Below are 27,458 nucleotides of genomic sequence, written 5' to 3' on the forward strand. Positions count from 1 at the left end.
TCAAGATCCTGATTGCGTGTCAAATAACACTTGTTGACCAAAGACCCAAACAGCGTCCCATAGAAGTCCTGTTTGAGGATGAAACGACTACGAAACAGCACAGCAAGTAAGTGAAAAAAATAGGTTTTGATTATGTTTAACTTGTAACGGGGACATACAAATGCCAAGAAAAATACATTTTTGGTTAGTATGGTGTGTGTAACCTTTAACTAGGCAATTCAGTTAAGAACAATTTCTTATTTACAATGACAGCCCAGATGATGCTGGGCCAATTGTTCGTTGCCCTATGGGATTCCCAATCACGGCCGGATGTGATACAGCCTGGATTCGAACAAGGGACTGTAGTGATGCCTCTTGCACTGAGATGCAGTGCCTCAGACCGCTGCGTCTGTGTTTTAACTATACTAGAACACTTAACTGCCCAATTTTAAAATCGGTATCGTTTTTTGGCAAGGAAAATATCAGTAAAAAAAATGTAATATCAGTGCATCACTACATGGGACAGGAGTTAACATAGTGAATCACATCCCTCGCCAAGGTTGACCACCAATACTTCTTGGAGATGGATTGAGTAGAACGAGTAAAACCTGGATATCCAGCGACAACGTCACTCCTTGCGGGTGGTTCTGGTTGCCTAGAAAAGACAGTTCCTGATGAAATTGTCAATGCTCTTCCTTGACATATAGTTGGTTGGCCAGGAGACGTTCCAGGACTACTCGGATGTGAGCCGCCAAGGTAGCCGAGCAGACCAGGATGTCGTGGATATAGACAACCACCTGGCGTCCGAGCATGTCCCGGAACACCTCGTTGACGAATGCCTGAAAGCCGTCTTCCATTCATCCCCCTCCCGGATGCGGATGAGATTGTATGCACTCCGCAGGTCCAATTTGGTAAAGAACCAGGCCCCGCAGAGCTGTTCGATAGCTACCYGCACCAACGGGATAGTATTGGTACTTGGTGATCTCATTCAGTACTCAAATCAATACACAGGTGTAATCCTCCACCACACAGCAGCAGGAGAGGTGGACATGTGGATGAAACCTTGGTGGATCGCTTCACAGATGTAATCCTCCATGGCCTAAGCCACAGACAGGATAGATGCGTCTGCGCAGAGTCCGCAAGCAAGTCAATGGCACAGTCACAGMSACGATGAGGGAGACAGGTGGCGCGGGTTTTGGAAAAAAACTTCCACAGGTCCTGGTATACCTCCAGGATGTTGGGCTAAAAGGCAACCACAGGACTCAACCGACATGGAACGGAAAAGCAGGTCCTCCAGCATTCTAGTGCCCAGTCTGTGATTGTCATCCTCATCCTTCACTAATGAAGGGAATGTTCTCATGATGGACTCCACGGTGAGGGGTCCCAGATCCTAGTAGATGCGCCGATCATCAAGGTCTTGAACTGGAAACAGAGGAGACCGGCTATGAGGTGACATTCAGAGAGGGACTGTAGTCAATAAAGATCCGGGGCACCGGAATCCACTAGCACTGCATTTTAAAATACATTTTTATTTAACTAGGAAAGTCAGTTCAGAACAAATACTTATTTTCAATGACGACCTACACTGGGCCAATTGTGTGCCACCCTATGGGACTCCCAATCACGGCCGGTTGAGATYCAGCCTGGATTCAAGCCTCTGGCACTGAGATGCAGTGTCTTAGACCGCTGCGCCACTCGGGAGCCCTCTAGAAACAGTACATGAGGGACAGCCAACTTGTGGGATTGACACAAAAAGAAGGGGTTTGGTAGAAAGCGATAAATGGAACACTCACACCTGCCCCAGGAGGTGGAAGAGCACACGTTCGTCCCTCTGCTCTCGTGGATCCRGAGTTGGGACGTACCGGACACTGCTGAAGCTCCCCTTAACGACAATAGGGACAGAGCCCAAGCGGTTGCCGTCTGCATCACTAAGGGGGAGGCGTGTGACCACTACCTCCAAGGGTTCAGGCTCTGATAGAGTGGTCACTGAAGGAAGGACAGAAGCGATGGCACCGATGCTCCCGAAGTTAGCTATCCAGACTGATGGCTATTGCAAGGAGTGCATCCAAGGAGGTTGTCTTCCTGACATGCAAGTTCCATCTGGACCTCCTCATACAGTCCTCTTCTGAAAAGCATACGGAGCGCCGGCTCATTCCATCTGCTGAATGCTGCTACTGTCTGGAAGGTGAGCGTGTACTCAGCAGCGTTCTGGGCATCCCACCATAGTTGGAGTAGGTACTCACCCCCTCTGCCCTCCAGTGGATGAGCGAAGGTTCCTCTGAACAGTGCCATGAACCCCTCATAAGAAGCCAGCGCAACTTCTCTCCCAGATGGCCGTAGCCTACACTCACCCAGTAAGCAGAGAAATAACAGTGGCAACCGTCACCTCTGTGGTGGGGGCTCCCATCTGGTGCGCAAAAATAGAGGGAGACTGGAGTAGAAGCCACAGCATTTAGATGGAGGTTCTGTCATTTGTCAGGGAGGGACAAACAGGCGTCGCTGACCTGGGCAGACTGTTGGATGGGCTGGTGTGCTGGCTCAACTGGTGGTACAGTATCCTCCGCTAGTATCCTCAGGTATGTTTGAGATGTTGAAGACCACAAAGAACCTTATCCATAGCTGTCCCCAGTTGCACCAYCTGGTCATGGTGTTGACAAAGAAGTTATCATTGTTAATCAAACATCAGCAAGGTGGACTGATTTCCAGCTGCTTCCATTTGTTGAGGCAGTATTCTGTAACAGAGACACTGGGAGTCAAGAAGCAGGTGGTGAGTCCAAAAACACAATGACCATTGCACAATACAAACCAAGCATACCATCAGGATATGAAACACATAACCAATAGTGCCTGGGGGAACAACACTAAGGGAGTGACAGWTATAGGGGAGGTAATCAGTYAAGTGCTGGAGTCCAGGTGTGTCTCATGATGAGGCGCAGGTGACCGTAACGATGGTGCCAGGTGTGCGTACTGATGGATGTCAAAGCCAGTGATTAGTAAACCTGCCCGGTGAGGGGGAGCGGGAGAAGACATGACAATGCTTTTTGGCCCTAAACAGAGAATACACAGTGGCATAATACCTGACCACTGTGACTGATCCAAAATTAAGGAAATCTTTGATTATGTGCAAGAGACACTTATATTCCTCATTACACAGACCCACAAAGAATTTGAAAACAAATCTAATTTTGATAAACTCCCATATCTATTGTGTGAAATACCAGCGTGCAATCACAGCAGCAAGATTTGTGACCTGTTGCCACAAGAAAAGGACAACCAGTGAAGAACAAACCCCATTGTAAATACAACCTATGTTTGTTTATCTATTRCATTTGCTTAGGCAATGTAAACAAATGTTTCCKATTCCAATAAAGGCCTTAAATTGAAATTGAATTGAAAGAGCACAGGGGTTCCAACTGACTCAAACAGTTGAATTTGAGATGAGGAAGACTGTTTCAGGCCAACCAGAGTTACTCCTAACAATACAATGCTTATCTTTATAGAAAATATTATGATCGAAAATTAACTAATTAGCCTCTTGAATGTCTATAACTGTATACCAGAAATAGTGACCATCTCACATAAAGAAATGCATGTCGATGTCTGCTTATTTATATCTAGCTCTCTGGGGTTAGGCCTAAGCTTATCTTCTTTCAAATAGGCTATATATATATATATATATATACATATATATATAACATTTATTAAAATGTAATATTATACAGTGGACACCGAAGCCCTGATACATGTAGTGCTCAAATCCCTAACAGCTGAACCGCGAGGTGCAAAATTATTGTTTTAGGAAAGTAGCATAAAAACAATAACAAATAGGCTATAACGTTTTGCGTATGCTGCACATCGAAACACAAGGAATAGTAATTTGTTATAGGCTGTTTTTAACGACACTTAAATGTGGCTCATTTGGCCAAAATCTTCCCTGTCACGTCCGGCGCTAAAATTTCCTAAACGAAACTCTGAAATATTGTTTTWAAGAAGATTTTACAATATTCGCATGAAAATCTGTCGCCAATTGGATGGAAACCTAGCTAGTGCACTAATCCAGTGTCACTTTGACCATGTATGCACATCATGGTTCACCAGCAGCCCCAAACATCTCAAGAATAAGCTACCAGCCAAACAAGCTTGTAAGAATTGTATGTTAACTCCTTTGATACTCATCTGGAGGTTGAGCATTTTTTCATCTATATCTGTAATTTGTCTGTATCTATGTAATTGTATATGTATTTATGTTAAAAATAGGGACCACAATGGAAATAAATCCCCGACTATATTGTGCAATACCGGTCACTTTTACAAATCTTTGTGTATATGTATTTTTTTAAACTGTCAAATCAATCAATCAATCCAAACTGTGCAGCAGCTAAAAGGTTATGCTAGATCAGCGTCCAGTGTTTTAGTAGAAAACGTGTTCTCTGAGATTAAAGCGTTTTATAAATCATTATAGCACATATGACAACCATAAGGACCATTATTGTATATTGTATACACCGTTTGGATGAGGACCAGGATCCTATGGCCCAGACCCAGTTTGGAAAACGCTACGTTGTATAATCATGAACTTATATGTATTCATGTTTTCTGTAAAACATATAGAAATAGCGATACATGTAGATTATAAATACATTGCTTACTTTAAAGCAAAATTGACCCTTTGTAAGCTAGCTATTTCTTGCACTGCAAAAAAGCTATCGGTTTTGTGGCACCCAGCTATGTTCCTGTATTCAACTAGTAATGCCTGATGAGCTGTGGCTGGTCTGGCCAGCTGGCTAATGTTTTGGAGAACATAGCTAATAGCTAGCCTAGCTACACTGCTAGCTTGTTAACCACAGTTGGTCAACACAATATAAAAACATCGGAGAAAATAGACCATAATTATACGAGATAGTTTCAGGTGCTAGTAAAAGTCGAATATATGTAACTTGCTAAGTCGACAAGAACATCCAACCGTAGCAGTGGGAAAAGGTAGGGATATGGTCGAGTATCGCTAACGTTAGCTYGTTATGTTAGGCCAATGCAATGCCTTGATGGGGTTGGTTGTCAACGCCAGCTCTTGCTTGAGTTGGACAAACGCTGGCATGTTAGCTAGCTAGTTTATTGGGAGACAGGTAGTTACAGATTGTAACACAAGATAATGTGATTTAACCAAAAAATATATTGGTAGTTACATGCCTGGTTGTACAAAACGTTGTCAGWTTGTTCAACTAATAACCAACCTGTTATTGGCGATACTATCTTCGTCCTCCAGTATAATGGCCCACATTTGTTGGGTTAAATCACATTATCTGGTTTTACAATCTGGAGACAGGTAGTTAACTAGCATTTTTAAGTTTCATGACAGCCTGTTGTGGTTCTCTGTATTTCGGGTGTTCTGCCTGAACCCACACCACCACAGTTGTTTTGCCATTAACGTTATGTTATAATTGTGTAAAACTAACAGATTTTCATTATTCATGCCACTTATGGCAACGTTTTCATCAGCACCTCATGGCTGTTAACAAATGAGAACTGCAGTGATTAGGTAACTAATAATAAAAAAATATTTTTAGCTAGCTAGTTAGCTACAAACATGGTTATGTCATCAACTGCTGGATTTGGCAAGGTAAAGGTGTAGACTACAAGCTAGCCACAAACACACTTTCATATGGCTTTTGCTTAGACCCTTTGGTGACTGAGACCAACAAACACCAGTGTGAAGGAGAGGAATGAAGGTCTGATCTTTGAGATGACTGTCTACCCAAATAATTCGGTGCGGATCTTATCTGCCCGGGAGCGTGGGGCCCGTGGTCTTGGCTCCCAGCGCCTCCTGCAGCAGCTTGTTGAGGAGAAGACCCGGCGGATGAAATGGCAGAGTCAGGTAAGGAGCATCCTTGGCGAGGCATGGATGGAAATCGTGCAATGTAACAAGTTTAACTGACATGAGTGGACACTGTTTTGATGTGCTCTTATTTTATTTTCCTCAGAAAGTGGAGTTGCCGGACAGCCCTCGTTCTACCTTCCTGTTGGCTTTTAGCCCGGACAGGTCAGAATGTCATCCTATAAAATGTTGTATACATTTTTTGTCTGGAGGAAGTAGAAAGACACCAAGACTGGAAGATTGTATGTTAACTGTTAATGTTTTCCTTTCATATAGGACCTTAATTGCCTCCACTCATGTCAACCACAACATTTATATCACCGAGATTAAGACAGGGAAGTGTGTTCACTCTCTGGTGGGCCATCGCCGCACTCCTTGGTGTCTGACCTTTCACCCTACCATCCCTGGTTTGGTGGCTTCGGGATGTCTGGATGGAGAGGTTCGCATCTGGGACCTGCATGTGAGTGGCTGTCATTTTCTCATGCAAAGGAACCTCAGGGACTACATGTGCTACCATAGACTTAATTAGACGACTCATCTTTGGGAGATTCTCCTAGACTCCTCCGTCCTCCTCTCCTCCGTGAACTGGAAACCGATATGTGGTTGAGGACGGTGTCAATTAATTAGTAGGCGAATGGAGGAGTTTGCTCACTTCCTTGATACACAAGAGTATTCCACTCAGCAGCTAGTGCAGAAGTGTTTTAAAATCCACCACACCCCCTTTGAATCAGCTGTTTTCTCGAAGGAGAAAGCATGCACACATTTAAAAAGGATACGCCACTTATTATTTAATCTTCAAAATGTCTTCCACAACTAGCTGTATTTGTTATTTTGGGATTTCACCCCTGTAAATGTAATTTGCCTTATGGAGTGGGGAGTCTCATTTCATACAAGCTCATTTGTTTCTTCTCTTTGCCTCCACTCCTCGATTACCTTTTAACTTTTTCAAAAGCAGGACAGAGGAGTTGAGCAAAGCCAATTGAGAATCTCTAATTTTATCTGTCCCATTATGGCACCTGTAAGAGCATGTGCAGCGCCATTGAGGCCATCTCCATTTTGAAGTAGTCTATTTTCATATTTTTTTTGTGTTTGAAAATAGCATACAACGTATATTGGTGTTTTACGGCCACCTGCAGTGCAGGAGTCCTGACCCAAATCTTGTCATTCATTTATTGTGGCCACAAGATGGCGGTGATACAGCTTAAAGCCATTTACAAACCAGGTAACCCAATTTGAAGAAGAAGCCTCTGAATGAAGAAGAATGCTTTGAGCATTGGCTGATCACTCCCAGCCCATATGAATCCCCATCCTGTTGACTACTTTAAAGTGGTGGAAGCCCTCTATAGAGTACCACAATATGAGTCATAATACCCATAAAACCTAGAGGTCAAACAGGGAAATGGGTCCAATTTTTTTTTTTTTTTTCATTACTTCATTTTTCCTATAGGGGATTTTAGAAACACTTAAAATAAGGGATGTTTTGTTTAGGCTTTCCCCGGTGTGATGTTTTGATAACTAAATCTCTCAAAGACAAAGTCACTTGTYTCAATATATTGGCCTGTATTTATCCCCCAAAAATMTAATACTAATGTGGCTATCATAAAGAACTACAAATGGCATGATGATCTGGACTAGACTGCCGAATCGAGGCAAAGGTAAGAATCTCTGGATTAACTATCTAATGTTAGCTAAATGTAGTAATGAATAAATTGGTAAGATTTCTTTCAATTGACAATTCTGTGAACTGTCTTGTGCAAGTTTTAAGTTGTTATAATACCTGTTAGCAAAGGTGTCAGCTAGAGATAATGTGCAGAAACTTGCAGGGATTTGTAGTTTTGCATGATGTCTACTTTGATGCTAATTAGCATTTTCGAATCTGAGCATAAATGGAGCAGAATATATTGATAGAAGTTACCTTGTCTGAGAGAGATTTACACGGTTATCAAAATATCACACTAGGGTAAGCCTACACGAATCATAGCCCTTTAAGTGTTTCTAAAATTCCCTATGGGAAAAATTAATGATGGAAAAACTTTAAGAACCATTTCCCTGTTTAACTACTAGGTTTTATGGGTACTATGACACCTCCACTGTGGGGCTCTATGGCAGTGTCCATGCAAAAAGGGGTTATATCCAACTAGAGATCTCTAACTATCTCTGTGTGGTGCTGGTGTAGGTAACATGTCCTCTCTTGCATCACAAGTTTTATAATTTACCAATCGATTTCTGTGCATTCTTGAAAAAATAGTTGGATGACATTCTGGGTTTTTGTGCATGTGCATAATATTGACACTAATCTTCTTTTGAACATTGTGTGGCCCRTGTGATGCCCAGGGTGGCAGTGAGAGCTGGTTCACTGAGAGCAATGTGGCCATTGCCTCCCTGGCCTTTCACCCTACTGCCCAGCTCCTTCTCATAGCAACAAACAATGAGGTTCACTTCTGGGACTGGAGTAGGAGGGAGCCATTTGCCCTGGTCAAGACTGCCAGCGAGACAGAGAGAGTCAGGTCTGACAAAAAGCTCCACCTTCTCGATCTCCCTATCATTTCCACAGTGTTCGATTATTTGACTTGTTGAAACTTTGCTGCAATATCTGAATTTGGAAACCGAGTCGAAGCCAAACGTAGCTAATGACACATGCAAATGCTCTGTTGCAGACTGGTGAGGTTTGACCCACTGGGTCATTACCTGTTGACTGCTATAGTGAATCCCTCTAACCAACAGGTGAGACTGTTTAATACTTTACATTATTTGAGGTCAGTTGTGTCATATCAAGAACATTGTGTTCCTGTTGTGTGCTTTTCAGCAGAGTGATGATGACTCCGAGGTCCCCATGGATAGCGTGGAGATGCCCCACTTTCGCCATCGATCCTTCCTACAGTCCCAACCGGTCCGCCGTACCCCCATTCTCCACAACTTCCTGCACATCCTGTCATCGAGGAACTCCGGCTCACAGTCTGAGGAACAGCATCCTCCTGCACCCGCTGCCAATAGTGCTGCTGACTCTCCTAGTCTTCCCTCTGGACGTTATTCTGCCCTGCAGAATCGCTCCCGACCCCCCTACCAGGGTTGTGTGCAACACCTTGGTATGGTTTGCTTCTGCAGTCGGTGCTCTGCCACCCGAGCCCCTTCACCATCTGGGGAGGACCCCTCTGACCCTGAGAGCCTGGAGGCCCAGTCTCATGCCTCCACCTTCTCCTCTGCTCGCACTGAGCCCCGACAGCCCTCTGAGCCTCGCTCCTCACACCGTCCCTCTGCCTTCAGCAGTGTGTACGGCAGTGCTAGAGGACACTCTTTACGCACTCCGTCTTCAGGCCTTGGCCAGCGCAGCATCCCAGGCCTTATAACCAACCAGGGCCACCAGCAGCCAGGCCGGGAGTGCTCTGGGCGACTGGCGGGGGCAGACTGGATGGGCAGCATGCTCAACATGCGGCCTGAGCGTAGTGGGGGTCTTGGGGTATCTCCACCCAGGACTAATGCATCCTCTGTCAACCTGCTGTCTGTGCTGAGGCAGCAGGAGGGCTCCTTTCAGTCGCCTGTCTACACCTCTGCCACAGAGGGAGGAAGCTTTCCCCCAGCAGTAGTGAGCCCTCACACCAGTGGAAACAGCTCTGTAGATGGACCCAGCACTAGTAGTGGACACCACTCTCTTGGGGAGGGAGGGAGCAACAGCCCCACTTCTATCCGTAACGTGCTGCAGTGCAACTTGAATCGCTACTTCATGGAGTATGATCGCATGCAGGAAATGGAGCAGTCAGGTGGTGCTGGTGGAGAGAGCAGCCAAGAGCAACAGACACGGGAGATGCTCAATAATAACATAGACTGTGAGCGGCCTGTCACCCCCCATTATCAGCCCAGCAACAGCAGTGATGGTGGTTCTGGTCCCTCCCGTGGCCATATGAACCGCTGCAGGGTCTGCCACAACCTGTTCACGTTTAACCAAGGTACGCAGCGCTGGGAGCGCACCGGCCAGACCCCATCACAAGAGGGGAGCACCTCATGGCAGCCCCCAAGCCCCAACCCTGCCTTTCACACAATGAGGCAGACGGTGCTACATGTTCCCCAGTCCTCTGACAGGAGACAGTTAGCACAGCCACAGCCCAGTGCTGATGAACCTGGAGGGGACACAGCCTTCCCTCACCGGGGAACCCCTAGCTCACAGAGAGAACAGGCGGTGGGGTTGGTGTATAACCAGGAGACAGGCCAGTGGGAGAGAGTTTACCGACCGTCTGCCAGTCCAAGTCCAGCGGTGAATGTACCACAAGAGGCCTTAAACCAAGAAATGCCTGACGAAAACCACGATGACGATTACCTGAGAAGGTGAGAGAATCAGGTGTTAAGTTCTGTGTTATCGATATTTTGTGCAATTTGTGAAATGAAAAATATAATTGATAGCATAGCTTTTTCCAATATGCTGGAAGTAGCATGAATGGCCTGATGGCTGAACTCTGACTTTGAGGCAGTACCAGATGCAACATTCAACACATCTTATAAGCTTCCAAGTCTGCCCTACCACAAGACGTACACATCATCCCAAGTCACCCCATGCTTGTCATAAGTCTAATCATACAGGCAGACTTTGCATGTCTTGCTTTTGTGCTCATTCAACTGTGCATCTCACATCAGTATCCCAGATTATATATTTTTTTGATTATATCCCCTAATATGGTAATATTTCCCCCACTTTTTAAATGCATTTTTATTTTTTGTTGATATAAGGTGTTTTCCCAAACTTGTGCAGTCATTAGGGCATTTTTTTTGGTAAGTATGTTGGACAATTAAAGTATACTGTACCAGTCAAAAGTTTGGACACGCCTTCTCATCCAAGGCTATTTCTTTATTTGTACTATTTTCTACAGTGGAGAATAATAGTGAAGACATCAGAACTATGAAACAACACACATGGAATCATGTAGTAACCAGAAAAGTGTTAAACAAATACAAATAGATTTTAGATTTTTCAATGTAGCTACCTTGATGTCAGCTTTGCACACGCTTGGCGTTCTCTCAACCAGCTTCACCTGGAATGCTTTTCCAACAGTCTTGAAGGAGTTCCCACATATGCTGAGCACTTGTTCGCTGCTTTACCTTTACTCTGGGGTCCAACTCATCCCAAACCATCTCAATTGGGTTGAGSTCGGGTGAATGTGGAGGCCAGGACATCTGATGCAGCACTCAATTACTCTCCTTCTTGGTCAAATAGCCCTTACACAGCCTGGAGGTCTGTTGGGTCATTGTCCTYTTGAAAAACAAATGATAGTCCCACTAAGCGCAAACCAGATGGGATGGCGTATTGCTGCAGAATGCTGTGGTAGCCATGCTGGTTAAGTGTGCCTTGAATAAAAATAAAACACTGACAGTATCACCAGCAAAGCACGATCACACCACCACCTCCATGCTTCACAGTGGGAACCARACATGCCGAGATCTTCCGTTCACCTACTCTGCGTCTCACAAAGACATGGCGGTTGAAACCAAAAAATCTCAAATTTGGACTCATCAGACCAAAGGAGAGATTTCCACCAGTCTAATGTCCATTGGTCGTGTTTCTTGGCCCAAGCAAGTATCTTGTTCTTATTGTTGTCCTTTAGTAGTGGTTTCTTTGCAGAAAATAGACCATGAAGGCCTGATTCACGCAGCTCCTCTGAACAGTGGATGTTGAGATGTGTCTCTTACTTGAACTATGAAGCATTTATTTGGCCTGCAATTTCTGAGGCTGGTAACTCTAATTAACGTATCCTCTGCAGCAGAGGTAACTCTGGGTRTTCCTTTCCTGTGGCGGTCCTCATGAGAGCTAGTTTAATCATAGCGCTTGATGGTTTTTGCGACTGCACTTGAAGAAACYTTCAAAGTCCTTGAAARGTTCCGCATTGACTGACCTTCATGTCTTAAAGTAATGATGGACTGTCATTTCTCTTTGCTTATTTGAGCTGTTCTTGCCATAACATGAACTTGGTCTTTTACCAAATAGGGCTATCTTCTGTATACCCCCTACCTTGTCACAATACAGTTGATTGGCTTATAGAAGGAAATTCATTCCACAAATGAACTTTTAACAAGGCGCACCTGTTAATTGAAACATATTCCAGGTGACTACCTCATGAAGCTGGTTGAGAGAATGCCAAGAGTGTGCACAGCTGTCATCAAGGCAAAGGGTGGCTACTTTGAAGAATCTCAAACATAACATATTTTTATTTGTTTAACACTTTTTGGGGGGGGGGTTATTACATGAGTCCATATGTTATTTCATAGTTTTGATGTCTAAACTATTATTATACAATGTAGAAAATAGTCTAAATAAATAAATTAATGTGTAGGTGTCCAACCTTTTGCCTGGTACTGTGTGTATGAATTTACTTCTGCCAAAATGCCTTTAGTGAAGTTATTACACCGAAGGCCATTGCGCTAAGTTTTTGCAAATTGAATACCATTCAAAAAGCCTACAAAAGTTAAAAAATTACAAGGTTGACAATGTGTCGCTTTTCATACAGTAGTTTTTTTGCGTAGAGCTTTCTTCTGGCTGATTGTGATACTTGTGGAAAGTGGGAAGCTCGTGGGAAGCTCGGACCTCATCTTTCCACAAGTTTCCAAGTTGGAAATGTCACAGTTGTATTGAATGCAGCATTACCCTCAATCTCGTTAATGCTGAGTTCCAAGCAGGGACGCATCGGGTCCCGTTTTTACAGTCTTTGGTATGACTTGGCCGGGGATCGACTTCCCATTGTTCCAATCAAATGGTGGACGGACACAAGCTAATTTGTAATGGACCTGTAGAAGCAGGACTGTCTCCGTGTTGCTTCTCAGTTTTCCACTTGGTGGCAGTATGGTACTGACTAGATATTTAGAGATGATTGCCCAGACGCTCTGCCTCTCCTGTGGCAACTACCATTGACAACTGTCTAGAATAGGAGTAGTTAGACACAGGCTATTAGGATTGGTTTGGGAATTAGCATAGGTATTTGCTGTGAACACTTATAAAAGCTATTTAATGAGCAAGTCATTTTATTTGTATTTGCACAAACTATGAGGATATGAAGGGCTCTGCAAAACACGACACAAACTYAATTCTTCCGCTGCTCTATTGTTCGCAACATAATTCAGTCTTTGACTGGTTTTATCTTCATTGATGGCAGTGAAGAGTATTAAAGACATTGACGAATTTTCGAAATGCCACTTTACCCATGTGTGCTCTGGCCCAACCCATCAGTTTCTGGAACCAATCAGATGGTCTAGAATGGATTTCCATTCTACAAATCGTCTGGAAAGTTCTCAGATCCAGACTCATTGCGGAGAAGAAACGAATGTCCTTGGGCGTGGCGTTTTGGTGGAGCAAGGAGTTTGAGTAGCCAGGCAAGAAAGTAATGCCTATTTTAGGAAACAGTGAAATATTTGATATCTTAATATTTGCATAACATTTAGCTACAGTCATTGAAAACACACACGGTAATWGTTTTTTTTCCCCTCTCATTTTCCTTCTCGCTTCAATCCCAATCCATCCCCTGTGCCCTGGAAGGTTGCAATTAGCCTCTGTTTCAAGGGCAGTGTTGTGAACTTTAACAATGTGAAGTTGCCCTTCCTGCTCAACCCCTCATTATCTAGCCTAATGCTGGGGCTTGTTGTGTGGAGAGCTCTCCAGCATCCTGAGGGTGCTGCTCTACTTTGTCTGACACGAGGCCAAAGCATTGGGTTTAATCTGTAGGCCGTCAAGAAGCGTCTGGAAAGCAAATTACCAAACTGAAGTTTGGTTCTCTGTTTTGTTCACGTCTCTTTTAGATTCCAGTCTAACTCAAAGACTCACAGCTGCAGGTTACCCTAAATGGAATATGTTCAAGGTTTTATGTGACTATATTAATGATATTTGAGCTTTAGGCTACTTTGTGTTGTTGAGCCTACATGGGCACAATGGGTTCTTTCTTGTGTCCACATTCTGAAGTCAACCTTCTTTGGGCAAGGCATTGATATAGCAGATTTAAAAGTGATTTAACAAAATGAATAGGCCTAGGRTTATATWAGGCTGCATTTATTGCAGTAATTGCTTTTTCACAGAGGTGTTGGCTACTGTATTCTTAGACATTTTCTGACTTGTTTTGAGSKCAAAAGACTAGAGCAGTTGAGGTTATAATCTAACAATTCAATATTTAGTGCTTTTTTTGCATACCAAACTTTCCTCAAAGCCACAAAAGTATAAAGGCCATTTGTTATATTAGTTGCCTCACCATCCTCTGTATAGGAATGGCATTCAAGTCCCGGCTCAGTAAAAGACTGGACTAATTTAATGGGTTGTTAGACAGYGCTGTGACATTTCACATCACTATCATTTTTTTTACTTGACGTGCTGCCGATAATGGGCAAATGAATGTCCCTTAGGAATTTAATGAGTCTTTTTAATGACTAAAATGGTGGTTATAAAAGACTATCCTCCAATGAGCAAGCTGGCGAGGATGTAAATAAATGTGAATCTCAAGGAAGGGAATGCTTTCAGTTATTCCAGTAATTTGGCAATTGTATCCCTCACGGTAATGAGCACGTTGTTTTGTGACTTTGGGGTAAGGATTATGGCAGGAGGGTGGGAACTGCATGTTCTGTCTCATTAACATGTCAACCACACAATCATTTACAAACTTGTTTTAATGTTGACAATGTTGGGCTAGCTCTCCAGCCAATCACTTGAAATAGTCTGCACTGCATATGTGCTATTTTAAAACACCTTTTGAATCCAACAATATATATATATATATATATCTTTTTTTTAACTTTGCATTCTAAATCTGAATAAATGATTGCCGCGTTCCCATATTTGGAGTCACTTTTTGTCTTAAGGGACACTAAAATGTCAAATTCAAGATTGAAATTGTCACGTCGTGTCTCCGTTGCCACACACATGTCCCTGAGCTTTTCTATATTCACTCTATTTCAAACGTTTCAGCTTTAATGGCCTGAATAACACCCTAAAGCCAATCTTTCCCTATGAAACATCCAGTTTCATCCAAACTCCAAATTGAAAAGTAAGAACTGGACTGCAGAATGCAAGTGGTGAATTGAAATGTTGGCATTGTTCATAGTCTTTGCAACATCCCTAGTGTGGGAATACTGGGTCTTGATACAGGTTCAGTGCGTCGTCACATGTTTTATTGCCGCCATTATCAAGCATAGTAGATCGGGCTGTTCAGCTGTAGTGCATTGACTCCCATTGTAAATCTATCCCCCAAATCAGCTGTCCCTGGACACAGGTGGTTATAATGAAGAGCTAGGAGACATTTGTATCCATTGAGGAAGCACCTGATATGTAAGGCTCTCTGGTGTGTGTTTTCATTGGGGAGGTATTCATTCTCTTAATTATACCTCTGAAAAGTAATGAGATAGGAGAGAAACATTGTTTGGTTGCGTCAGTCACAGAAATGGATTCTTTTTTTCACTGGAAAGCGGTTTAGACTAGTTGGTGATAATGAATATGGAAAATATTTGAGCTGCTCATTAAACAACAGGTACAACAACTTTGTTTGTGGTGTTTTCATTAGTGGACATGAAAATCTAACCATCCCTTTTGCTCTGTTTCATAGGAGGCTTTTGGAGTCATCTCTTATGTCGCAGTCTCGATATGACATATCTGGCTCCCGGGACCATCCTATTTATCCAGACCCTGCCAGGTGAGTCTTGTGGTCAGTGCTATTGATGTCTTACTTGTAATTTATGAGAATACAAAAAATGTCCACCAAGCATACTAGATTAGCATGTAGCACACACTACAAGGACCAACAATAATTTGCCACTTCGATAAATGGGGGTGTCAAACATAGTCGATTTGCCCTCAGGTGGTTTGAGTAAAAAATAAATCGAAACTGTGCAGAAATTATTGGACCTAAATTTATACAGTCTCTTCATTTTGTCTTCTGTCTAACAATCACTGAACATAAGGGATACTGTCAGGGAGCATTGTCAATTGTAAAAACAATGGATAGAGCACCATTTTATGGCAAATATTGATGCCAAGGAAATATGAGACATTTTCAGTTCAGACCTCGGTGTAGTGCTCTAACAGGTGCAGACATGCTAGCAAACAAATGGTAAATGGTCCCACTATCAACATCATCATTTCACTAGCCTCATAGAGAACCAGGCTTCCCTAATCCTGAAGTCTGGCCTAAATTAGCTAAAAGGGAGTGGAGACTTGGTCTAAATCTGATGCCTCACAACACGTCAAACCAATCCAATGCCTTGCTTGGGTGGAGCTGAAGAGGCAGCACTCCCTCAGTCATGTGGGGAGGGTTCTTGGAATGTAACGTCCAATAAAAATGGAGCTACTGGAAGCCAGCGGACCATTCAAACCGTTTCGGCTAATACAAAATTCTTCAGACCTCCAAAGGAGGCGTGACGAGAACAAAATGTTTGGAGGACTAACATTTCACTAACCTGTGCACACTTGTCTCTGTGGTTCTCAGTCAACAGTATGTCATAGCATTGACATTATATACTGTAAGACAAACTAGACAGTTTAGCTTCAAGCATATGATGCTTACATGAACTCTTGTCAAAGGTAATTTCCCTTTAACATCTGCCAGTAGGCCAACCGTGTAGCATATATTAACTTATTCTAATGCATGCTGTTCTTTGAAATCCATTATCACTGCTARAAATGGAATTGTAACTGGTCGTCGTTAAATATAAATGGAACTAGGACATGGTGTTTTCATGGTAATACATTTTTATTCATTGCAGCCCCACACAAGTTGTGATGTTTCTTAGACCTTTGAGCGAAGTGGTGACGTTATTAACATCTATCTGTGTCTTACCTTTCTGATACTGCCTTGCTGAAGAGTGATTCATTACACCGGGTCTGCTCTGAGCCTGGAGGTTTTGAATTTAGTGTCTGGGATTGAATGCCAGCTGACCTCCAAGGTGGTGCCTTGTGAGGTGGATAGTAGGGCCTAGTCCTCTCAGTAAAAACACATTCATCTAGGGACAGAGCTGCTCCGCTTAGAACCAAGGTGCTATATAGAAAATCAATGTGTGACCCAGAGCAGGGACATAATGATCAGTACAGCCAATTTTTGTAGAGAGTGGACAATTGACTACTCACTCTCTGTCGTCATTTGCTTTGACCTTTGATCTTAAACGCCTATCTAGTGGCGAGGATAGCGCCGACACTTCCCTCTCACCTCGTTATTCTCTCTCTGTCATGTATTTATTTCAACTTTATTTAGTCAGGGTGGAGTCCCATTTAAGACCAACGTGTCTTTTACAAGGGAGCCATGCATGACTAACGCTTACACAATCAAGTCAGCATAGGCGCATAGAAAATACAGAACCTTCAAAAACACAATCATAAAAAAACAACCACATTCCTCAGTTAAGAGGTCCTCAACCAACAATCAGAATTTCCCAAAAGGCATATTCAGACTGAATATAAGGATCCGTTAAAGGTTTTCTACTTTGAAAATCCAAATCTAGTTCCTCTTCCATTTTAATATCCTCAAACATTCAAGAGTAAGAAGTAGCCTAGGCCTATCTGCAAGAGTAACAGTTACAAATAGTTCCCACGTGAAAACATTTCCCATGTGTTCTGCCCATGAACATTTTCTTACATGCTGTCAACCATTCAATACATTGCATTGAGACCGCTGAAGTATCTGAGGTGAAAATGGGTCCTTTTTATGGCCAGTTCCTAGAAAGCCTTTTCTAGGGAATTATAAAAAAATAATTTCCATTGAACATTGTGAGAAAGCTAGTGGGGCTTTGTAGGTGCTTTGTCATTTTGTAATTTGCCAGTATGGCTTGCATCCAGGACAGAACTACATTGAGAGTAGGTAGTGTCCAAACTCAGATATTCTCTGCTGGTAACCTGTTTCAGCGCTTGACAGTGTCTTTGATAGTGTTTCCTCGTGGACAGAAACAGATATTCATGGCCACTGCTGTTCACCTCCTGGAGTATTGGGAACTCCATAAAAAAGAACACTATGTACCCTGTTACCTTCTCTTCCCATTGCATTCTGAACTCCAGAGTAGAGATTTATGATTTTAGTTTCTAAGATATCAAAAGATGCTGCCTTGTAATGGAACCTGCCTCCTTTATTTTGGACATTTTGAACATGTTTGTCCCCTGTCACATCAAATTCATAAAGCTTCAGTGGAATTGATGCCAGATCTGAAAAAAACGAATTTGTAGTGTCAATTTAGTAGCACTTGTGATACTTGCGAGGTGTTGATTTATTTCCCTGTACTCGTTTTCATTTCCAAGCCAGAATTTTGCATTGTAATCCATTTGCTGACCCTCTGGGCATCATGCAATAACTTTTGATTAATGTTACTCAGGTTTTTCCACCTATAAACTAATTTGTGACATGAACAGCTATACAGAGATTGCATAGCAGGTTACACTATAACTTGAAGGAAAATGTACTTAATACCAAAGTATTGCATGCTCCTTGAGCCCTGGTAATACAGTACAATCACTGGGAAAGCTAGACTGAGGTGTGCACACAACTTGACTAGTGATAATTGCATGGATGGGTGTTGGTTTTGAAAAACCCTAAACCCTTATCTTCTGCGAGGTAAGTCATCTATTTATATTTGTGGAGTGTCAACATTGACTGTCCCAGACCACCTTGTCTGCTGTCAGGAGCAAAAACGAACATATTTACTATACTGATTTAGCGATATCTCCTCATTCACCTCTTCTGACTCTTGAGCTTTGTTTACTCAAACCAACATTTTGGATTAAATCGAAATACTGTAGTCTGTGGCCCTAGCCTATAACGTTCCAGTTTAGGCTATTATGTATTTAACATCATACATTTTCCTTGATTTGGGTACTCCAACTAGGCTGTAGATATACAATCCAAAACAATTTCCACACAATGTTCTCAGCTTAGCGAAGCCCGATGAAGACAATTGATAGGTTAGCATTTACACTTTACAAAAATGTCTACTAGATTTAAAAAAAGATTTTACACAGTCTTTCAATCAGTCAATTGAAGTAAATTCATTAGGCCCTAATCTATGGATTATACATGACTGGTATATATATGCATCTGTTGGTCACAGATACCTTTTTTAAATAAAAAAGGGGGCGTTGATCAGAACTATTCAGTATCTGGTGTAACCACCATTTGCCTCATGCAGTGCGACCTCTCCTTCGCATAAAGTTGATTAGGTTGTTGATTGTGGTCTGTGGAATGTTGTCCCACTCCTCTTTAATGGCTGTGCGAAGTTGCTCGATATTGTTGAGAACTGGAACACGCTGTCGTACATGTCAATCCAGAGCATCGCGCACAGGCCATGGAAGAACTAGGATATTTTCTGCTTCCAGGAATTATGTAAAGATCCTTGTGACATGGGATCGTGCATTATCATGTTGAAATATGAGGTGTTGGCGGCCAGGTCGGCCAGTTGAGAACAAGTTTTCATTTACAACTGAGACCTGGCCAAGATAAAGCACAGCAGTGCGACAAAAACAACAGAGTTACACATAAACGAACGTACAGTCAATAACACAAAAGAAAAGAAAAATAGAAAAATCTATGTAATGTGTGCAAATGTAAGGAGGTAGGCAATAAAAAAGCCCTAGAGGCGATTTAGCATTATACTGGAGTGATAGATGTGCAGGTGATGATGTGCAAGTAGAGCTACTGGGGTGCAAGAGGGTAAGTAATAATATGGGGACGAGGTAGTCGCGTGTGCTATTTACAGATACAGTGATCGGTAAGCTGCTCTGACAGCTGATGCTTAAAGTTAGAGAGGGAAATATAAGGCTTCAGTGATTTTTGCAATTCGTTCCAGTCATTGGCAGCAGAGAACTGGAAGGAAAGGCGGCCAAAGMAGTTGTTGGCTTTGGGGATGACCAGCGCAATATACCTGCTGGACCGCGTGCTACGGGTGGGTGTTGCTATGGTGACCAGTGAGCTGAGATAAGGCGGGGCTTTACCCAGCCAACGAGAGCATACAGGTTGCAGTGGTGGGTAGTATATGGGGCTTTGGTGACAAAACGGATGGCACTGTGATAGACTGCATCCAATTTGTTGAGTAGAGTGTTGGAGGCTATTTTGTAAATGACATCGCCGAAGTCAAGGATCGGTAGGATAGTCAGTTTTACGAGAGTATGTTTGGCAGCTTGAGTGAAGGTGTCTTTGTTGTGAAATAGGAAGCTGATTCTAGATTTAAGTTCTTTCAGAACATCATCTGTCTGGATCTGGGTAAAGTAGAAGTGAGGGGGAGGTGTTGGGCAAGTTGCTGAAGGGGGTGCTGAGATGTTGGCCGGAGTAGGGGTAGCCAGGTGGAAAGCATGGCCAGCCGTGGAAAAATGCTTATTGAAATGATGGATTTATCAGTGGTGACAGTGCTTCCTATCCTCAGTGCAGTGGGAAACTGGGAGGAGGTGCTCTTATTCTCCATGGATTTTACAGTGTCCCAAAACTTTTTGGAATTAGTGCTACAGGAAACAAATTACTGTTTGAAAAAGCTAGCCTCTGCTTTCCTAACTGACTGTGTATATTGGTTCCTGACTTCCCTGAAAAGTTGCATATCGCGGGGGGGGCTATTCGATGCTAATGCAGTACTCCACAGGATGTTTTTGTGCTGGTCATGGGCAGTCAAGTCTGGGGTGAACCAAGGTCTATATCTGTTCTTAGTTCTACATTTGAATGGGCCATGCTTATTTAAGATGGAGAGGAAAGCACTTTTGAAGAGCAACCAGGCATTCTCTACTGACGGGATGAGGTCAATATCCTTCCAGGATACCTGGGCCAGGTCGATTAGAAAGGCCTGCTTGCTGAAGTGTTTTAGGGAGTGTTTGACAGTGATGCGGGGTGGTTGTTTGACCACGGACGCAGGCAATGAGGCAGTGATCGCTGAGATCCTGGTTGAAGACAGCAGAGGTGTATTTAGAGGGCAAGTTGGTCAGGATGATATCTAAGAGGGTGCCCATGGTTACAGATTTAGGGTTGTACCTGGTAGGTTCCTTGATCATTTGTGTGAGATTGAGGGCAACTAGCTTAGATTGTAGGACGGCCGGGGTGTTAACCTCTCTGGGATATTCGGGACGCTAGCGTCCCACCTCAACAACAGCCAGTGAAATTGCAGTGTGTCAAATTCAAAACAACAGAAATCGCATAATTAAAATTCCTCAAACATACAAGTATTTTACACCATTTTAAAAATAAACTTGTTGTAAATCCAGCCACAGTGTCCGATTTCAAAAAGGCTTTATGACGAAAGCACACCAAACGATTGTTAGGTCAGCACCTAGTTACAGAAAAACACAGCCATTTTTCCAGCCAAAGAGAGGAGTCACAAAAAGCAGAAAGAGATTAAATGAATCACTAACCTTTGATCTTCGTCAGATGACACTCATAGGACTTCATGTTACACAATACATGTATGTTTTGTTCGATGAAGTTCATATTTATATCCAAAAATCTTAGTTTACATTGGTGCGTTATGTACAGTAATGTTTTGCCTCCAAAACATCCGGTGATTTTGCAGAGAGCCACATCAATTTAGAGAAATACTCATAATAAACATTGCTAAAAGATACAATTGTTATGCATGGAATTATAGATAAACTTATCCTTAATGCAACCGCTGTGTCAGATTTCAAAAACTTTTCGGAAAAAGCACACCATGCTTTCATCCTGTCTCTTATACACATCTAGATGTGTATAAGAGACAGTTGTAGGACGGCCGGGGTGTTAACCTCTCTGGGATATTCGGGACGCTAGCGTCCCACCTCAACAACAGCCAGTGAAATTGCAGTGTGTCAAATTCAAAACAACAGAAATCGCATAATTAAAATTCCTCAAACATACAAGTATTTTACACCATTTTAAAAATAAACTTGTTGTAAATCCAGCCACAGTGTCCGATTTCAAAAAGGCTTTATGACGAAAGCACACCAAACGATTGTTAGGTCAGCACCTAGTTACAGAAAAACACAGCCATTTTTCCAGCCAAAGAGAGGAGTCACAAAAAGCAGAAAGAGATTAAATGAATCACTAACCTTTGATCTTCGTCAGATGACACTCATAGGACTTCATGTTACACAATACATGTATGTTTTGTTCGATGAAGTTCATATTTATATCCAAAAATCTTAGTTTACATTGGTGCGTTATGTACAGTAATGTTTTGCCTCCAAAACAGTCAGAGTCAGAGTCAGACTTATCTCTGACTCACAGTCAGAGTCAGACTTATTTCCGTTGTGTTCTATTGCTCCTGGGTTATCTGATCACCATTGATTTTAGTTGTGTGTCCTTGCTGTGTTCACAGGTTGTCCCCTGCTGCATATTACGCCCAGCGGATGATTCAGTACTTATCTCGGCGGGACAGCATTCGCCAACGATCACTGCGCTACCAGAGCCGACTGCGGCCTCTCTCATCCACCTTGGATAGCCCAGGAAGCTCCCCCTCCGTTGAGAACAACGAGGTGGACTTTGAGGAGTTTGAGTGAGTCGTCATCTACCTACAACATCGAATGCCTTTTGTATCCCTTGACTATTGTTTATGAAGACATTTACAGGACACATTATGATAAAACATCCTACAATTGTTGAGAGCTTGGGGTTTTATTCATGGAATAATTAGCATGAAACCATAACATAGCAGAATGCTGTGATTTCTCTGTCAGTGGATTTTGCTGTGAAGTTAGTGCCACCATTGCCAATGGGTGAGGGAAATGAATTCCCTGCATTATGCCTCCACACACCCTCGGTATGATCTGGAGTGCATAATGACTAACAAAGCAAACAGCTGATAAACACTCCTAACAAAATAACTTGCGTATCGAATGCCTAATGTGTGGCTCTCAAAGGTTGAATTTGTGACGTATTGTTCAAATTGATTTGTTTTTTTCTTTCTTTTTCCCTTCAATATGTAAATGTTAATTGCCTCTGGCCTGGCTATGATAAAGGTGCAGGGGGATGGTGTTGCTTACAGGGCCTTGATACTCCAGGGTCAGTGGTTTGGAACACTCAATGCTCCCAGGTCTTATTTGAGGTCATCAGTCTTCTCAGGCCTCTGCAGACTTTGTACTGTAGCATCGTTGGCTGAATGAGGTCAAAGGAATTCCCCTGGCGCTATTTCCTCCCCAGCAATTGACGACATATTATTTATAATGATGACAACTGTTTGTCAGAATGAACAGCTAAGTTATTCGTCGCTCTATCAGCTCTTTTAGAATGCCTTTTATTGTCCTTTGGGTTGGATTCAGAGTTACATCAAACCAGCAAGGACATTTTCCTCGAGCATGTAAACGGTCCAATCACCATGTTGCTAGTTATAACTGGGTCATTGCATGGTGTGGCGTCAGCTCCACATCAGTGCGAGACAGTGTCTGTTTTCTTCCGACAAGATTAGACATGTGCTGCCACCCTCTCGTTCGTTATTGAACCTGGTGGGATTTAGGGACTTATAACAAGACAACTTGCCCTTATCCCCAATTCCAGATTTACGCTTCTGCTTACTAATTGTTTTAGATGATTGGCGTGGATCAGAACTTTGCAGCCATAGTGAGTGCAATTAACAGTATGGGGGGATGGCTCTATGCATCAGACACAACGCTGTTGTTAGTTGAAGAGGGAGGTCTCAGATTTCTGTGGGTATGACGTTTCTCAACTTTCAATAATGAGTGATTGGCACTTTTTTTTTAAACGAATTTTGTGGTACTGTATGTCTTTGAGATGCGGAGCCTTGTCCACGTTGGCCATTTTGCAGTCTGTGCTAGTATCACTAAAGTTTTTAGGACATTCAATTTACAATTAGATTGATCAATTGCACGGCTAACTATGAGCAATATTTACAGTTAGCGATCTAGCTAATGTGTTTTGATTTCCACTTCCTCAGGTGGTGAATTAGCACCAAATGAATTAGCCTATTAGCTCGTACACACAATCATGTAGGCAAATGGATCTCTATTGATCAAAACATTTGGAGAAGTCAGGAGCCCTATTGTGAAAGTAAAATATAGCAATAACTGCCTAATTGCACATAATAATTACTTGAATCATGCATTCCTGCTTGGACATGTTTGAAAAAACGTAGTTCTTTAATCACACCATCTCAACAGTCTATTTTCCTCAATAAAGCACCGCGAATGACTTGATGATTTTTTTTCTATTGCGTTACACAAAATGTTGGTGCYACCAAATCATTGGGCCGGTGCCACCAGGGTCAGACGTTAGTCTGCAGCCAAGTCTGAGCTGTGTTATTCTGGAGCAGGATGCTACGGGTGATTATAATTTTTTTTTTTTAAACAATTCATTCTTAACACAATGCACACTCTAGGTGTTTTTGTTTGATTTTCACAAAATCATATATTTTAACGTGCAGAATAACTGAACAGATTTTCACTTTTTCTTTAAACTGGTCATGATGTGCCAGTTGCACAGTGAAAAAACATGCCCTAATAGCCAGCCAAACCCTATGGCGCTTTTGGAATGACGTAAGAACTTGCTCATTGTAAGTAAACCTAGATTACAGTCCTGTGAAAACATATACAGCAGCAGACTCCCACTATAGATGATTCAGGATTATGCTCCCCTTGAGAACTGCACAGAGTGACAGTATTTGGTATTTTAAAAGGGTGTACTGAAGAAATCATTTTAGAGCTGTAGCCTAATTCTCTTCCAAACTCTCACCTTGTTTTGTAACATGCTGATCAGAGAGAGCGAAGAGAACAGCAGTTTAATAATGACACCGCTGATGACGCTGTTGCCAGTTTCCACAGAAAGCAGCTGTCACTTGACCACTTATTAGCTCTCCTTCACATCTCCTTTCCCAAATGAATTGTGGCTTAATCTAAATGAGTTATTCTTCGCAAGTGTAGAAAACTGAGGGTGGACATTTCTTCAACTTACTTACGGGTGCGTCTTGTCCCCATTTTTATTTTTAGTGTGTTTGAAGTCTTCCTAGACCAATTAACTGGTTCCTTATTTGCTGGACATTTATAACATGGCTAGCAAAATAGTTTTACTTGCGACTTGAGCTTCATACACGGAATGAAGTTATACGGCCAGTCGGCCACAGAGTATCATTGCAGTCGAAGCAAACAACAGTTTGCCGGTATTAAAATGCAGTTCTGGATGACTGATGTGAGATGGGCTCATCCTCAAAGCCAGAATATGACCTCACCGATTTGCTTTATGAATTATTCCGCCAACCTGACTGCCCGACTTAGAAATGAATTGCGGAGGGTATTAAGTGTTAGCATATTTCATATCAGTTATTGAAATTGTATATTTATTGTATATTTATGAAAGCATCTCTATTTCCCCCTGCTTTCCGATTTAGAATACTTTCAGAGGCTCCACGTTTGTCCGATTTCCTCTCTCACATCCTTCACATTGTCACAGTTTTCAGGAAGTGTAAAGCAAATTCTGAATATGAAACGCCCAGTGGATCACAAAGAGGCCGTGTCCTCTCAGCTGATACTCTCTGATGGAAATATGATGCATATTTAGTTCCTCCTGGGGTCAGTGAATAAATTACAGGAACCAATGTTCCTGTTATGGCACAGTCTTCCTTTGCACGTTTAGATATTAACATTTTAGCAGATGCTCTTATCCAGAGCGACTAACAGGAGCAACTAGGGTGAAGTGCCTTGCTCAAGGGCACATCGACAGATTTTTCACCTAGTCTGCACAGGGATCCGAACGAGCTACCTTTCGGTTACTGGCCCAACGCTCTTAACCGCTAGGTTACATACCGTCCTGATTCTATACAGTGTCTCCTCAGGCTGGAAATATTTTGTCTTTGTTTTTCCTCCTTTTGAATGTGTCCGGACTAGAGTGTACGGTGTTGTAAAAAGGGGCCTACTTATGAGCAGTTTTTCAAACCTGTAAATGGAGAAACATTGGAGCCATAAATGACCATCTTTACCATAAATGACCATCTTTACCATAAATGACCATCTTTACCATAAATGACCATCTTTAGGCATTGCAGCATTTCAAACTTTTGCAAATCTTCTCTGGAGTTTCTGTTTGGCTGCTTGGTTTTTGAGGCTGCTGGATAATCACAAGCAGTACTGCAACTTTCTCTCTTTGGTCTGGGTCTCAAGCCACTAAGTTAGGGTAACATCAAACTTTTAAGTGAGCCTGCACTATATAGTGAGCCCAGCTACGGTCTCTCAGTTAACCTGAGGCTTTTAATTTGAAGTACTCCTTGTATATGTTTGTCTGTTATCTCCCTCTCCCTGTCTTCACAGGGATAACGGTGATCGCGCCAGACACAGAGCTCCACGCAACGCACGTATGTCTGCCCCCTCGCTTGGCAGATTTGTTCCCCGGTGGGTGGCCCTGATGTGATTAATTGATTGTGCATCTTTTTCCTAATAAAATCAGAGTACAACCCAAGGGATAACGCATTAAATCGATTCCACTGGTTTCGCTGATGGAATACACACAATGCAGAGAAAACAAACAAAAACAGCCATCCCTACAATAAAAAAACAGCTCCACACAGCATACAATAAATACTGTAAATACTTAACTAAAAAAGAAAGATACGGGAAAACCAAGAAATAGTCAACCTATCCAAACTCATCAGTTGTGCTCCTGGACTCTGAATACATTACACTTATTGGCTCTTCATATTCCAATGGATGTTTTTTTGGGGGGCCAAAAATATGAGCTGCCAATGACATAATGGGACTCTGTGTCCCGAGATTTGGATACAGGAAATGTTTTACATATTCTCAAACTTTTTCAGAAGTTTGATTTAGAATCGGTCTACCCAAAACCAGTGGTGATCATTAGCAAAATCATACAGCACAATCATCAGTTTGTGCAACAATGTAGAGTCAGGTAAGGCTATTATAGACTTGCATATGCTTTTTAGTCCCATATTTTAGTCCCCTATTACGCGACATGGATGGTCTCCAATTTTCTCATGTCATCTTAGTTATGGGGTGAGTGAACTCTCAGTTGTGTGATTCTATGTAACTTGATGCTTCTCTGTTTGTTCAAGGAGGTTCCTACTGCCTGAGTATCTGCCATATGCTGGGATCTTCCACCATGAGAGGGGCCAGCCTGGCCTGGCCACCCATTCCTCCGTCAACAGGGTCCTAGCAGGTAGGCAGAGTTATCCCTTGTGTTTTTGTCTCGTTTTCTGTTTTGGTATCTAGGCTGCAAGCAAAGCTGGCAATTCCTATAATATTTCGGATCACGTGGGTGCTTTAGGACCTGGTTGCCCACACAATGTACCATTTTCAGATGGATGAGCAGTTCAGCCACTCATGAGTATTAGTGCAGCAGCACAGGTAAGTGTTTGCAAAGAGGGCCTCTGCGTAATGACTGCCCTGTGCTCTCCACCCACGCTTTTGGAGCACAATCCACATGCTCCAGTGGTATTGATGTGGACGTTGCAGGTAATGAATTCGTCAACGAGAGTGCTTCAGAACCTCTTTCCCCTGCCGCCCACACTCTTGCAAACATGCTGGAACGCCCACACCAGCCCCAAAGAGCAAACTTACCAAACATTTTTTTTTCCCCTGACATGATTCATGTGTAAAAAAAAAAGGTGAGGTTCTCTGAAGTCCCGTCTCACGCGTGCTTTTGCATTCTTAATGGTTTCTGACTCGTCATATCCAAAGGGAGAGCACATTCACAGCTCATGTCAA

The 27,458-nt window shown here is 42.6% G+C and overlaps 1 protein-coding gene across 3 annotated transcripts in view; it reads left to right on the forward strand.

Moving 5' to 3' along the window:
- Positions 1-4,724: 4,724 nt before the first annotated feature.
- LOC111974722 (activating molecule in BECN1-regulated autophagy protein 1A) overlaps positions 4,725-27,458 on the forward strand; it is a 294,670-nt gene continuing 271,936 nt past the window's right edge. For 2 of the 3 annotated variants that reach the window (XR_011481056.1, XM_024002685.2), the window contains exons 1-11: positions 4,725-4,959; positions 5,654-5,851; positions 5,958-6,016; positions 6,128-6,311; positions 8,186-8,358; positions 8,509-8,575; positions 8,658-10,171; positions 15,412-15,498; positions 22,112-22,288; positions 26,046-26,126; positions 26,807-26,910. Coding sequence is in view for 2 of the 3 variants with exons in the window: in XM_024002685.2 (XP_023858453.1) it covers positions 5,720-5,851; positions 5,958-6,016; positions 6,128-6,311; positions 8,186-8,358; positions 8,509-8,575; positions 8,658-10,171; positions 15,412-15,498; positions 22,112-22,288; positions 26,046-26,126; positions 26,807-26,910 (2,578 nt within the window). In the remaining variant the exon portion in view is untranslated. The remainder of the gene's footprint in view (positions 4,960-5,653; positions 5,852-5,957; positions 6,017-6,127; positions 6,312-8,185; positions 8,359-8,508; positions 8,576-8,657; positions 10,172-15,411; positions 15,499-22,111; positions 22,289-26,045; positions 26,127-26,806; positions 26,911-27,458) is intronic. The other variant, XM_024002686.2, reaches the window with a different exon arrangement.

This window comes from Salvelinus sp. IW2-2015, linkage group LG15 (assembly GCF_002910315.2).
Source record: "Salvelinus sp. IW2-2015 linkage group LG15, ASM291031v2, whole genome shotgun sequence".
Classification (NCBI taxonomy): domain Eukaryota; kingdom Metazoa; phylum Chordata; class Actinopteri; order Salmoniformes; family Salmonidae; genus Salvelinus; species Salvelinus sp. IW2-2015.